The 13,845-nt window shown below is 47.4% G+C and overlaps 1 protein-coding gene across 1 annotated transcript; it reads left to right on the forward strand.

Moving 5' to 3' along the window:
- Positions 1 to 971: 971 nt before the first annotated feature.
- On the forward strand, positions 972 to 13,279 carry Josd1 (Josephin domain containing 1). The gene is made up of 4 exons (XM_013024928.1): positions 972 to 1,752; positions 10,321 to 10,449; positions 10,580 to 10,774; positions 11,264 to 13,279. The coding sequence occupies exons 1-4, from the start codon at positions 1,568 to 1,570 to the stop codon at positions 11,361 to 11,363; spliced, it is 609 nt and encodes a 202-aa protein (XP_012880382.1). The 5' UTR covers positions 972 to 1,567; the 3' UTR covers positions 11,364 to 13,279.
- The last annotated feature ends 566 nt before the right edge of the window (positions 13,280 to 13,845 follow it).

Here is a 13,845-nt window from a genome sequence, read left to right on the forward strand (position 1 = left end):
ACCGGCCGCCCTGCCGCTCAGCTGTTCCTCAGACCTCTGGACTGGACGGCAGGGGTTTGCATCCTGGCTCGGCCTGTGCAGCGGAGCGGCCGTGGGCGCCATCTGCCTGTCTCGCTTTCCTCCTCTGTGGCACAGGCTCGTGGAGGTTCGGCCGCCTGCCGGGTCACCCGGGCGGACACATGAGTGTGTGAAGGGCTCAAAGCCAGCTTCCAGCACCAGTGCCCACTCACTGCCCATCAGCGACGCCACTGAACGTGGCAACCCCCAATCTCTGTGGCATCCCCGGCTGTTGCCACAGAAAAGGCTCCAAGCCTCGACCTGGCCTTGAATCTGCTCGCCGTGAGTGTGCGTTCCTGTCTGCAGCCCTCCCCTTGGACACGGACGCCACCACAGGGGGCCTGCTCAGGAGAGACCCCATCTTACCACCTCCACCCACACCCTGGGCCTCCTCACACTGTCCCGGCCATCCCTGATACTACCGTTAAGCTTTTCCAGAGATGGGTGTGTGTGTGCAAGTCAGAGGAATGGATTGGAGGAGAGAAACTCAAGAAATCCTTTTACCCGGAAGCAAGGAAGAATTTCCACGCAAGGATTTGGTGGGGATTTCTGTGCGCATCTGCCGTCGACCCACAAACACAGCTGGAAGGCAGGCAGCTCCCCGCGGCCCTTCCTTCCTCACCCGTTCTACTTAAATGAAGGCGCCAGGGTCGCCGTCTGCTGTGTCTGGTTTTAAGAGGGGATTAAGATGCTAAAATACACCACGTTACAAAGACTGACACTTTAGGGTTTAACTGAGGAATTAAATGTGCCATTTTTTTCCCCGAGTTGCCTTCAAATCTCACCCTTTGGGCTGTTGCTTCATTTGCAGGAACATGAGCATCGCCGGCCTGTTAATGAAGAGGGGGACGCCAGGAGAAGGGCCCCAACCCCGGTGCCGCCTGCCCTGCCCGCGCCCGCATCAGCCTGCCCTGCCCGCCTGCCCGCCTCGTCACCGCGCCCGCCCCAGGGCACGGAGGGCTGCGCCCGGGACCCCGGCGATCCCACGAATTGAACCGTGCGTTTATCCACACCCCTAGGCTTTGCCTTCGGAGTCGGTGGCGGCCTCGTGATCGGAACGAAATGGAAGAAAAAGAGCGATGTGACCAAATCCCTTCGCTCCTCCCGCATTGAGGCCTAGTTGGCATTTGCAGAGAGGAAAAAGACATCAAGAAAATCGAGTTTGTTTGTTTGTTTGTTTGGAAACGGGGGGCGGGAGGGGGGCTGTGCAAACGGGCAAACAACGTCGTACGTTTTATATGATTTTTAAAAAATTCTGCACTTTGACAGGGCTGGCAATATAAACTAAAGTTATTTTTCTATTGAGAAGAGGTGGATCTTTTTCCCTCCCCCTTTTGATCGCAAGCAGCCGTTTCTCCCAGTGACAAAGCATAAATTATGGACACCAGAAAATAAGGTGGACCTCAGGAATCCTGAAAAGACAGCAGTGTACATCTTCCTCTGGAGGAAGAGGGGGGGGGGTGTTTTCAGCCCTCTCTGGACTCTCAAACGGAAAAAAAAAACAAAAAACATGAGTTGCATGCCATGGAAAGGAGACAAGGCCAAATCTGAATCCTTGGAGCTGCCCCAGGGGACACCCCCCCAAATCTACCATGAGAAACAGCGCCGTGAGCTCTGTGCCCTCCACGCCCTCAACAACGTCTTCCAGGACAGCACCGCCTTCACGCGGGAAACGCTGCAGGAGATTTTCCAGAGGTAGGGTGCCCTTTCTTGGCAGCTGGATGCCCACTTCTTTGGTATTTTTGTTTGGGTGGGTGGGGCAATGGCTTAGGGACATAAACTTTCATCCCTGCACAGATTAGCTAGATGCCATCAGCAGGCATATGGGGCACAGGAATGAGAGAATTGCCACCTGATATGGACCACTTGTTAGGGAATAATAGGGTGCCATCCAGCCTATGATTACTGCTATCTCCGGTAAGCAGCCCTGTGGAACCCCTGTTATAGTAATTCTTTGTTTTTGTGTGCTAACACTGGGGCTTGTGCTAACACTGCAGGCCTAGGTGCTGTCCCTTAGTAGTTGGTGCTCCACTACTTGAGCCATACTTCCACTTCCAGCTTTTTGCTGGTTAGTTGAAGGTAAGAGCCTCACTGACTTTCCTTCCCCAAACAGGCTCCAAACCTGAATCGTCAGATCTCAGCATCCCGAGAAGCTAGGATAACAGGTGTGAGCCATGAGTACCTGGCTTATCAGTATTATTTGTAATTTGTGATGAAGATGGCTGAGTGAAGTGCACGAATTTGTCCAGGGTAACATAAGTGTTGGAGCCAGGGTTGAATTCAGATTTGTATCTCTGCTGTTGGCAACTGAGTTTGAATAATGCTTCCTCTCTCAAGCCCTGACACAAAGGAGTTTACAGTCTGGAAGCAGATAAGAAATGTCACCTGTCACCGAAGGTGTAATGTGATGGCTAGCACAAGAAAGGTATACCCATGGTGTTTAGGTTTTTGGAGATACAGTGTGCTGGCCTTAGTTTTTTTTTTTATACTTTGGCCTTCTGTTGTTTTACTGATAGAGAAATGGGTAGAAAGGTCAGGTTGTTAGTGCAAGTAGCTTTTAACTAGCATAGTTATCATTTGAAGCTGACTCCAGATCCATCCTTCTTTTCACTTTATTTTTGGTGCTGGTCCTGTCCTGTCAGGACCTGGATGCTGTCCCTGAGCGTTTTATTGCTCAAGTCTAAGGCTCAGCCCTTGAACTACAGTTCTACTTCTGACTTTTTGCTGGTTAATTGGAGATAAAGAGTCTCATGAACTTCTTCACTGGGCTGGCTTCGAACTGCATCCCTCAGATCTTAGCCCCCTGAGTAGCCAGAAATACAGGCATGAGCTACTGGCTTTCCTTTTCTACTTTTGTTCTAAATAGCATTTCTGTCTGATCTGCTTAGAATAAATGTCATCCAACAGTGGAAAGAAGTTTAGCTTTTTATTTTTCTATTTTTTTTAATGGTACTGAGATTTAAATTCAGGATCTTATACTTCCTAAGCTCTTACTTGAGTCACAGTTATTTGAGATAGATTCTTGCTTTTTTTTTTCTTTTTGTCCTGTTGGGCCTGGATCTCGATCTCCCTAACTTATGCTTTATGTTACAGCTGGGATGACAGCCACCTGCTATCACTGCCAGCTTTTCTTACTGATTTGTTTTTTTTTTACCACCCTCTTCCCACTGGTCTGGAACCAATATTCTCCTGATTTCAGCCTCCTGAGTAGCTGGGATTATAGGCCAGAGCCACTGACACCCAATAGTTCTGTTCTTTACTCTGATTTTCTAAAAAAATTCTTTCACTAGTTGGGAGTGGTGGTGATGATATATACTTGTAATTCCAGAAATTGAGAGGAAAGAAGGTCATGAGTTTTAAGCCGGTCTGTGCTACATAGAAAGACCCTGCCAATAAAACCCCAGAATTATTTTAAAAAATTACAATTCTCTTACTAGTTCTCTTGAGAACTACTTTTGCATTATCTGAGTAGACACTGCAGCATGTCTTCAGTCTATAAGAACTTCAGCAGTAAGCCTGTCTGATCATTCCAATTACAGACTTAATCTTCAGGTTAGAGAAAACTCAGGAATTCTTTAAGCAGTGCATATTGACAGCTCCAGATGACCTTCACTTAGAGATGATATTTCTGCACACAAAAATGTGAATTACAGGGGCTGGGAAGGTAGCTCAGTGGTAGAGTGCTTGCCTTGCATGCATGAGGCCCTGGGTTCCATTCCTCAACACCGCATAAGCAGAAAAAGCTGGAAGTAGCACTGTGGCTCAATTGGTAGAGTGTTAGCCTTGAGCTGAAGAGCTGAGGGACAGTGCCCAGGCCCAGAGTTCAAGTCCCACGACTGACAAAAAAAAAAAAAAAAAGGCTGGGAATATGGCTTAGTGGTAGAGTGCTTGCCTAGCATGCATGAAACCCTGGGTTCAATTCCTCAGTATTACATAGACAGAAAAAAGCTGGATGTAGCACTGTGGCTCAAGTGGTAGAGCATTAGCCTAGAGCATAGAGAGGCTTAGGGACAAAGCACAGGCCCAGAGTTTAAGCCCCAGGACCACTTCCCTCCCCCCCCCAAAAAAAAATGTGAATTACAGCCAGAAAGAGCTGTTTGGGAAACATAGGTGTGGACCATTTAACCTGAAAGAACACTAGGCCTTCTCTTAAGATAATGGTAATCTGAATGTGTGCACAGAACTATAGTGAGAGCACTTATTCTCCAGTATCACTCATAACCAGAGTAATGCCTTCACTACAGCAGGACAAATGTGTCCTTTGCATCAGGGTCATCCTGGCAGCAAACTGAGTTCATGCTTCAGGAAATGGGGCTGAGGAGATAAGTAATATGTTTCAAATCACTCAAGTCCCGTGACAAAAAGGAGGAGAAAGGACAAACACTTCTTTGCTCACAGGCCATTCATATTTCTTGTATCCCTACATGTAAACTGTTTTCCCAATCTAAAACCAGGGAAAAGGATTCACAGCAAGCAGCTGAATGTGCTTGGTACTTTGCAAGAGGTGTAATGCTGAAGAGACCACTAACATATAACCACTATGTGGAAAACACCCTTTTGAGTGCCTGCTTTATGCTAATTAAGTTGCATGTTGGTCTTGGGACTTGAACTCAAATACTAAGTACTATCCCTGAGTTTTTACCATTTGAGCCATAGCTCCACTTTTTGGTTGTTAGTTGGAGATAGAGTCTTAGGGACTTTCCTGCTGGGCCGGCTTCAACTGTGATCCTCAGATCTCAGCCTTTTGGGTAGCTAGGAATACAGGCATGAGCTACCAGCACCCAGCTCTATTTTCTGTTTTTCCAGGTGAGGGAATCATGGCACTCAGAGTTAGCTCACAAGTTGTTTATTTATTTACTTATTGTGCCAGTCCTGGGGCTTGTTGTTGGGTTTGTTTTTTTTTTTTGGTCCAGTTGTGGGGCCTGAACTCTGGGCCTGAGCACTGTCCCTCAGCTCTTCAGCTCAAGGCTAGTGCCTTATCACTTGAGCCACAGCGCCACTTCCGGCTTTTTTCTTTTTGCTTATGTGGTGCTGAGGAATGGAACCCAGGGCCTCAGGCATGCAAGGCAAGCGCTCTACCACTGAGCCACCTTCCCAGCCCCCAGTCCTGGGGCTTGAACTAAGGGTGTGGGTGCTGTCCCTGAGATTTTTTTTTTGGCTTTTTTGTTTTTGTCTTTGTTTTTCTCAAGCCTAGCTCTACCATTTCAGCCACAGCTCCCCTTCTGGCTTTTTGATGATTAATTGGAGATAAGAGCCTTACAAACTTTACCTGCTTGGGCTGGCTTCAAACCATGATCTCTGGATCTCAGCCTTCTGAGTAGCTAGGATTACAGGTGTGAGCCACCACTTGGCTTAGTTCACAGTTACTAGTTACTAATGGCAGGATTTGGTTCCATGCTTTATAATTATAGGGCTGCTTGCTTGCTACTGATGGGAAAGCCTTGTTGGAGTTTTGGATTAGTAGTTGTTTGCCCCTGCTAGCAAATAAGTGGGGTCAGACCGGCACTGAAGGTGTAGACTATGGTCATTCAGTTAGTGGAGAATAGCAGGGATTTTGCAGTAGTGTTTTCCCTGTGGGAACTGTCTGCTAACCACCCACATGAAAGCAGGGTCCTCTTCCTTTCAAAGTTTCACACATTCCACTGCACTGCTTTGCTTCCTGTCAACACACCATAAAGAACCACCTCAGACTAAAAGCCAGCCAGTGTTTAAGAGAATTCCAGAAGTGGGATTCTATAAAGAACATTTTTATTTGGACTGATTCTGTGTGGATAGGTGGGAACAACAACAACCAAGTGTGGAAGGAATCCTGAGGAAAAGCAAAGCGGGAAGAGGTGAAAGAGAGAGGAAGGAATGTTTTAGACAAACATGGAGAGCTGCCTGCAGTGTGCCAGGCACTGGGAGGCACAGGAACAAAACCACGCCAGCTGCTGAGCAGGCCTGAAGCTCAGAGCCAGGAATGGGGAGCAATTTTCACAATGGGGAGATGGTCTCTTTCCATCTCAATGGTAAAAGAGGTAAAGCTGGTAAGTTTAAATAGCTTTACTTAGTTTATAGACCTAAAGTTCTATGGTGCTTTGAAGAGGGAATTAGAAAAGGGAAAAAGGTGTGGATAAGTGCTATTTTACTGAGAGGAAATTCATTCTAGCAGTTGAATCATAGCCAGGTGAAGAGAGAAATAGGAAAAGAAGGGTGGAGTTCCATGAGTCCTGGATGTGAGATAATGACTCACACTTGGAGTAGAAATAAGTAGACACTTAGAAAGAACTGATCTGAACTGGTCAGCCATCAGGAGCCCCAGGATGGAAGAGTCAGGAATGATGAAGCTTGATCCCAGAGAAAAACAATCAGAGACACTGCTCAAGTGTCATAGTGTGCATGCATGGGTGTGGGCAAGGGCACTTACCTGAAGATGTTAGTAGACACCTGGACTAGAGACCACTTTAGAGCTCGTCAGTTCTGACTGTGACAAGCATGGGCTTGTTGCACAGCTCAGAACTTCTGTGCAAGTCAGTAAAACACTCCTGAACTGGAGTTTGCCAGGGAGTCTCAAGGAAACTTTCTTTCAGGATCCAGTGGCGTGCAGTTGCAGAGTGGGTCCCAAGGAGTCTCAGGTGTAGAGACTGAATCTGGCTGTGGGGGACTGTGCAAGTCACTGTAACCTTTGCACCTCTGCTCCTTTATTTACAGTATCTCAAAAAATTGTTGGATTAAGTTATCAGCCCATTGAAGCAGCGAAGCCAGTAGACATTTGATTATTTTTAAAGTGAAAGTAAGGGCTGGGAAGGTGGCTAAGTGGTAGAGTGCTTGCCTAGCATTCATGAAGCGCTGGGTTCAGTTCCTCAGTACCATATAAACAGAAAAACCCAGAAGGGATGCTGTGGCTCAAGTGGTAGAGTGCTAGTTTTGAGCAAAAAATGTAGCTCAGGGACAGTGCCCAGGACCTGAGTTCAAGCCCCAGGACTGGCTAAGAAAATAAAAAACAAAGTAAAAGCAAATAAGTTGACATGATGGGTGTGTTGGGAGGTAATCAGCCCTGTAGAAAGGGATGGAAACTGCTCAGCATTTCCTGTATTGCTCACTTGGGCAACATGTTTATTCAGTTGTTAATGGCACTCTGAGGGATAAGAGTCAAAAGTAAAAAGAGTTCCAGGAATTTATTATCTGGTTGGACTTACATAAAGTGTGACTTCTTCAACATTCCTATAAAGTAGAAGCATTCCCATTTTCTAGACGAGGTGGCAGTCTTGGAGACTCAGTCTCACAATTGGTATGGATGATGCTAGATGTGCATCCAGGTGTGTATGTGTGTGTCCCGTTTCAGAGAGTCAGGCCAGCTTCCGTGGGGCTGAGTTTGAGGAAGCAGTGGCATTTCACTTGGAGCTCCACGTAGGTGAAAGGACGGCTGGCAGGTGTGCTTGCAGTGGCCTACATCCCAGGAGGAGGGGCCTCAGCTGGGCTCGGGTTAGGAGGTGGCCAGGAAAGGTAAGGTAGGCAGTTAGTTCCACCATCATTCCATAGAGGAGAGTGAAATGACGCCGTGGTGAGCAGGCCAGGAAAGTACAGAGAACTGGTGGAAGGAAAGTGTGGAAGCTGATCTTCAGTTTAGAAGTCTGGGTATAAGGCCCCAGTGAGGCTAGAGGCGGTAGAAGTAGACAAAAAAGGATTTGAATCTGAGATATGAGGTGAAGGCCATGAATACCACTTGTGGGACAAATGTTCATGTAGTCACTTTGTCTTTGGGAACAAAATGTTGGGGGGAGGTTATGGGGGAGGGCTTGAACTCAGAGCCTTATGGCTCTTGCTTGGCTTTTTCTCTCATGACTGGTACATTGCCACTTGAACCGTGCCTCTATTTCTGGCCTTTTGCTAGTTAACTGGAGATAAGACTCTTGAATTTGTTTGTCCTTTAAACCTTGATCTGAATTCTCAGATTCAGCCTCCTGAGTAGCTAGGATTACAGGCATGAGCCACTGCTACCTGGATCTGAAACATCTTATATAAATAACACCTTTTTCTGGAGGTTCAAGGTAAAGAATAACATGCACTCCTGGAATTCCTGTAGGAAACCGGTTTCCTCACTTGGCTCTAGATCCCCCAGTAAGGAGCAGGGAACCAGGAGAGTGTTACTTAAACTTGTGAGTGTGGTGGGAGGGAGGCAGATGGTGGGAATTGGAGACAGCCTTGTCCCTGGGTGGGGGTGGGGTTCTTCCTTGTAGTTAGTGGTCACTGTAAGGAATGAGAGGCTACTCAAGAGTGGGTAGAGGGAAAAGACCCATTAGAGCTTCAGCTCAGTCCTCTTGCCTATGCTTTCTCACTGAAGGGGTGGTGGAGGGGTGGAGGACTTGGTCCTATTAAGCTATGTTTTAGCCCCAGGCCTCAGGGACTCAGCTGGCCTTTTCCTCTTAGCAGCCTGCCACCCCTATTCGCTTCTGATTCATGGGTCCTGGCTGTACAGTATCATAACTTCATATATTCTCAATAAACTCAAGTTTGAATTCTAATTCAGATACTTCTTGATTGCAGATGGATAAGTTCATTAGAATCACCAAACATCAGGGTTACAAAGTAGAAATGATTTATATCCACATAAGTTTATTGTAAGGATTAAATGAAAGACATAGGAAAGCATAGTGCTTGGCCCAGGTTTTCAGCACATGGTATTTATTACAGGTTAAAGAACATTTGGTTGCAGAGCGTGGAATCAGAATGCCCTTGTCACATTCTTCCATCTTTGCTCTGGAGACAAGCAGGTAGCTCTTTTACTTTTAAGAGAACTGATAATTCTAGAGGAAGATGCAGAATAACAAAAATAAACACAAGAGTGCCTGTCATGTGTGAGGTGGGCTCCTTTTAGACCCCAGCAATACAGTGAGAAGTAGAGAGGCCTCTGCTCTCCTGCTTGTGTCGAAAAAGACATGAGAAAATGCATCCATATTTAGAAATGGCTATAATTAAGCCAAAGGTGAGTAGACAGGCAATGGCTGGGAGAAACAGGCAGTGGTCAGAAAAGGCCTTTCTATGGTAGGAATAGTTGAGATCCTAATAACGAACAAAAGCAAGTGATGGTCTGAGTGAACATTCCAGATGACAGGGTCATGAATGAGCTCTTTCTCACAAAATAAGAAAGAACTTTCTATGAAGGGCAGAAAGGAGGGGGCCCAGTAAGAGGTGGGAGGTGGGCAGGATGTTTATGTTGCATATAAGGGCTGGGGGAGTTGGTGGCTTGAAGCAGTGGTGGGAGTATGTTTGAAAACTAGCAGTATGGATAAAGCTCAGCCGTGGAGCTCTTTGTCTGGCTTGGCAGGTATGAAGCCCTCGATCCCATCCCTAATACTTCCATTTAAAAAAAAATCGGTGTTGTTATGTATGGAGAAAGTTTTTTGTTTGAATTCAGTGCCTGAGCACTGTCCCTGAGGTTTTTTTTTTTTTTTTTCTTCAAGCTAGTGTTTTACCCCTTGAGCCATAGCTCCCCAGCTGTGTGTGTGTGTGTGTGTGTAATTGGAAATAAATCTCACACACGTGTGTGTGTGTGTGTGCGTGTGTGTGTAATTGGAAATAAATCTCACACACGTGTGTGTGTGTGTGTAATTGGAAATAAATCTCACACACTTTCCTGCCAAGGCTGGCTTCCAACAGGTGTGAGCCTCCAGTGGCACAATTGATTTTTGTTGTTGTTGTTGGTTGTGGGGTTTGAACTAAAGGCTTGGGCATTGTCTCTGAGCTCTTTTGATCAAGGGTAGCGCTCTACCACTTTGAGCCATAGTGCCACTTAACCATTTTTAAGTGGTTAATTGGAGATAAGAGTCTCATGGGGACTTTTCTGCCCAAGTTGGCTTCCAACTGCGATCCTCAGCTCTCAGCCTCCTGAGTAGCTAGGACTACAGGAGTGAACCACCAGTGTCTGGCTTGATAATTTTTTTGAGAAAGAATTTCACTAGGTTGCCTGGGCTGGTCCATAACTTGGTCTCCAAGTGCTAGGATTACAGGCACACATCAAAGGCAGGAAGGCTGCAGTAGGATAGGGATTTCACAAATGAGACACTTCCACGGAACATTGTGTCCATTGACTTCACTTCCTGAAAGGAGGCCAGGTAGGTCCACCCTCTCTGGAATTGTTTTCTATAAAAAGAGGGGTAATTCTTAGGGTAGGAAAAATACTAGGAACCACAGGGCAGCAATGTGCCGTGCCCTTCTGATAGTGCCACACTGGGGAGGTTGAGCAGACCAGCAAGTCTCAGCCCTGTTCTTGCCACATTTTAGATTGTCTCCAAACACCATGGTGACACCCCACAAGAAGAGCATGCTGGGAAATGGAAACTACGATGTGAATGTCATTATGGCAGCACTTCAAACCAAAGGCTATGAAGCTGTTTGGTGGGACAAGCGCAGGTAATGAGAACTGGTCTGACTTGATGGAGCCCAGCAGGGTGGTGCAAGCCCCCAGTGCTGGCACTTCTGGCCTGACTTTGGGGGTCCTCCAAGGTTGGCTGCCTCAGCCTGTCCCATTGTTCTTCTGCAGGGATGTTGGTGTCATTGCCCTCACTAATGTCATGGGCTTCATCATGAACCTGCCCTCCAGCCTGTGCTGGGGTCCACTCAAATTGCCTCTCAAAAGGCAGCACTGGATCTGTGTTCGAGAGGTGGGAGGAGCATACTACAACCTCGACTCCAAACTCAAGATGCCAGAGTGGATTGGAGGCGAGAGCGAGCTCAGGTAATCCCTCTTGGGTGGCTAAGCTGCCAGCTCCTTTGTTGGCTAGATTGGATAAATTGAGTTCATCTCTGGTTACTTGACAGAGAAAATGAAGTTCCTACATCTCCCTGCCTTGCTTGGAATCACAGGGTCTCAGACTCAAAAGACCTTTAGGGCCTTCATCCCTTTGGTAGGCAGGTTCCACAGCTTGGGAGACTGGCCCCTACTCTGGTGAGGCCACCATCATGTTCCTTCTATTCATTCAGAGAATGGCCACAGAGAGTTACTTTTGTGTCTCATTTCTCACAGAACTGACTAGTGTGGACAGTAATATATGGTTAGTATGATGTTTGGAAACCAAACAAGTAACCTTCCGAGAATCACTCCCCACTAGTATGCTTTAGGGTGGCCATGGACATCAAGGATGAGGATGCTGGGGAGGCGTGGGACTGGGATTTCTCCATAATTCACCAGTTGACTTTCTCTCTCTTGCTATTCCTTCTTCTATAGGAAATTTCTAAAACATCATTTGCGAGGGAAGAACTGTGAACTCCTGCTGGTGGTACCAGAAGAGGTAGAAGCCCATCAGAGTTGGAGGGCTGATGTGTAGTCCGGTTCTACCCAGCCTGCCTCTTGCCTCAACCTTCAGCCCTCTGTGATGTGGGGTGGCCTGTAAGTGGGTCTGCCCTGCCTAGTTCCCCAAACATCTCATGGAGTTTCCCCTTCAGATTTGCCAGCGCAGTAGGACAGATGTGTGGACTGTTCTAAGAACCACCCAGTTTTGTCTGTGCCTGGGAAGGAAGGTAGGAGCTCGGAGCACTTAGGGAAAGCCATTGAAAGAGAGCTTTTGTTCTGTTTCCGAGAGGCTAGGTGAGCCTTGCAGATTTTTTCTTTTGTGAGAGCTTAATGGAGGTTCTGCTCCAGGTGTCACTGCTGCTTCAGGCTCACGGAGGCCTCTTGCCTCCCCTGTGGCACGTGGGTCTGAAGACACTGAGAACCCAGTGACTGGCTCAAAGGACCCAGAGCATAGTAAGTGTCTCAGGAAACTAAGTCTCCAAAACCCAGCAGTGGCACTACATGCCACCTGCGACCTGTAACGCCACCCCTCATCCCATTCTCTCCCAGCTGGCGCTCTACACTTGAGCCATGCCTCCAGTCCATTCCCTCACCCCATTTTAGAGAGTGGTTTATAGTCACCTTGAGCTTTATGAGGAATTCTCTGGTATTTCAAGCAAGCATTCTAGCAAGGCAAAGGTGGGAGCTGCCGAAGGGAGTGTGGCCAAAGCTGTACAGGACATCATGGGTGGTTTAATTCACTCCAGTTTTGTCCCTATTATGTCACTACATTGGGTAGAATGCTCTCTGGGCCAAAAGACAAGGAGACAGTTTTTCCAGTTGGCCCATTCTGGCAAAACCCCAATAAATTCCACTAACTGGGCTAGAGTTGGGTGAGAAAAGTGAAGTTCTGTGTTTATGAGTAGCTAGATACAAGTCCCGGGCTCAGAGGCCATGACTGACTAACAGTCATGGAGGTTAGTTAGGTACATCGTGTCGTGTCCTTTTTGGTCAGCTTAGGACCAGCCCGCCCCTACCTCTTGAGATAGCGGTAAGCCACTCTCCTCCTCCAACTTTGGAAAACATGACAGTGGAAATATGCATCCTACCACTTGTCATCACAGCGGCTGTGGGTGCAAGGCAGGTGGGGATGCAGGGGTGGGCAGGCCAACCCTTACAGATGTGTGGTCTTGGCGAGTCTGAGAGCTGCCCCACTGGCCAGACTTCTCTCCAGCAGCAGAGCCAGCCTGGGCCTGCATGTTGGTTCTGAGCAAGCTTAGTGGGGGGAAGCTGAGGCTCCCTTCCCGTGACTGGAGTGCATGTTTACACCAGCACTTTTTCTGCACATGTATCTTCAATCCAAGGCTGTTTTTTATGCCAAATTGTTTAACAAGAGGCCCAAGCAGCTACTTGTTATGCTCTCTCAGCAGCTGGCTGAAGTCTCTTCTACTCCCTTTTCTACCCGACCTGCTTGGCACCACAGGGAGCTCTACCCCTGCACAATGACATTCCAACACCACCAGCCACAAGTTACAGCCAACACTGCTGATTGTCACAAGCAGGACCTTGGGTCCATTGGCACTGTCAGTGATAGTAAGCCATTTCCTGGGAAGAGGAGGAAGCTCCTCTCCACAAACTGCTTGGGCCTGTGCAAACGGCACTTCAGAGGACTCCTGTGCACGCAGAGTCCAGGAGCCAATGGATATGCAAAGACGCTTCAACATTTCAGGGCTGGTTTCTCTGTTCATATCCAATTCTGGTGCTTAGGACAGGGACCCATACTGATGCCCAAGGGCAAAAAGCCCCACTTCCTTTAAAGAAGTGGGTAGGTCTGACCCTGATGCCCAGTAAGGGCAACCCTAGGCTTTGTTTTTCTTGCTTTTATTCCCCTTTTTTGTTGGCCTTGTGCTGGGTTTGTTTACAAAGATGTATTTTGTTTAACCAAATATTAAAAAAGAAAATCTCTCCTTGTCTGAGTTCTATAATTTCGTGAAGATAAAAACTAGGTGTCCGTCCGTCCTGAGGCTTGAACCCAGAACTCGGCTGTCTCTGAGCTATTGTGTTCAGGGCTAGCACTCTACTATTTGAGCCACAGCTCCACTTCTGGCTTTTTGGTGACTAACTGGAGTTAAGTGTCTCAGACTTTCCTGCCCGAGTTTGAACTCCAATCCTCAGATCTCAGCCTCCTAATTAGGATCACAGGTATGAGCCCCCAGTGCCCAGCTACAAAAACTTCTTGCACTACTTTAGAAGCAGGATTACGTTTATAACCTCACTCTTGTAATCCTAGCTACTCAGGAACCATATCTGAAGATGATAATTTGAAGGCAGCCTGGCCAGACAAATCAGATTCTATATCCAGTTAACTAGCAAAAAAACAGACCCCAGGGGCTGGGAAGGTGGCTCAGTGGTAGAGCGCTTGCCTTGCATGCCTGAGGCCCTGGGTTCAATTCCTCAGCACCACAGAAGCAAAAAGAAAAAAGCCGGAAGTGGCGCTGTGGCTCAAGTGGTAGAGCGCTAGCCTTGAGCTGAAGAGC

Source organism: Dipodomys ordii, unplaced genomic scaffold (assembly GCF_000151885.1).
Source record: "Dipodomys ordii isolate 6190 unplaced genomic scaffold, Dord_2.0 Scaffold79, whole genome shotgun sequence".
NCBI classification, from domain to species: Eukaryota; Metazoa; Chordata; class Mammalia; order Rodentia; family Heteromyidae; genus Dipodomys; species Dipodomys ordii.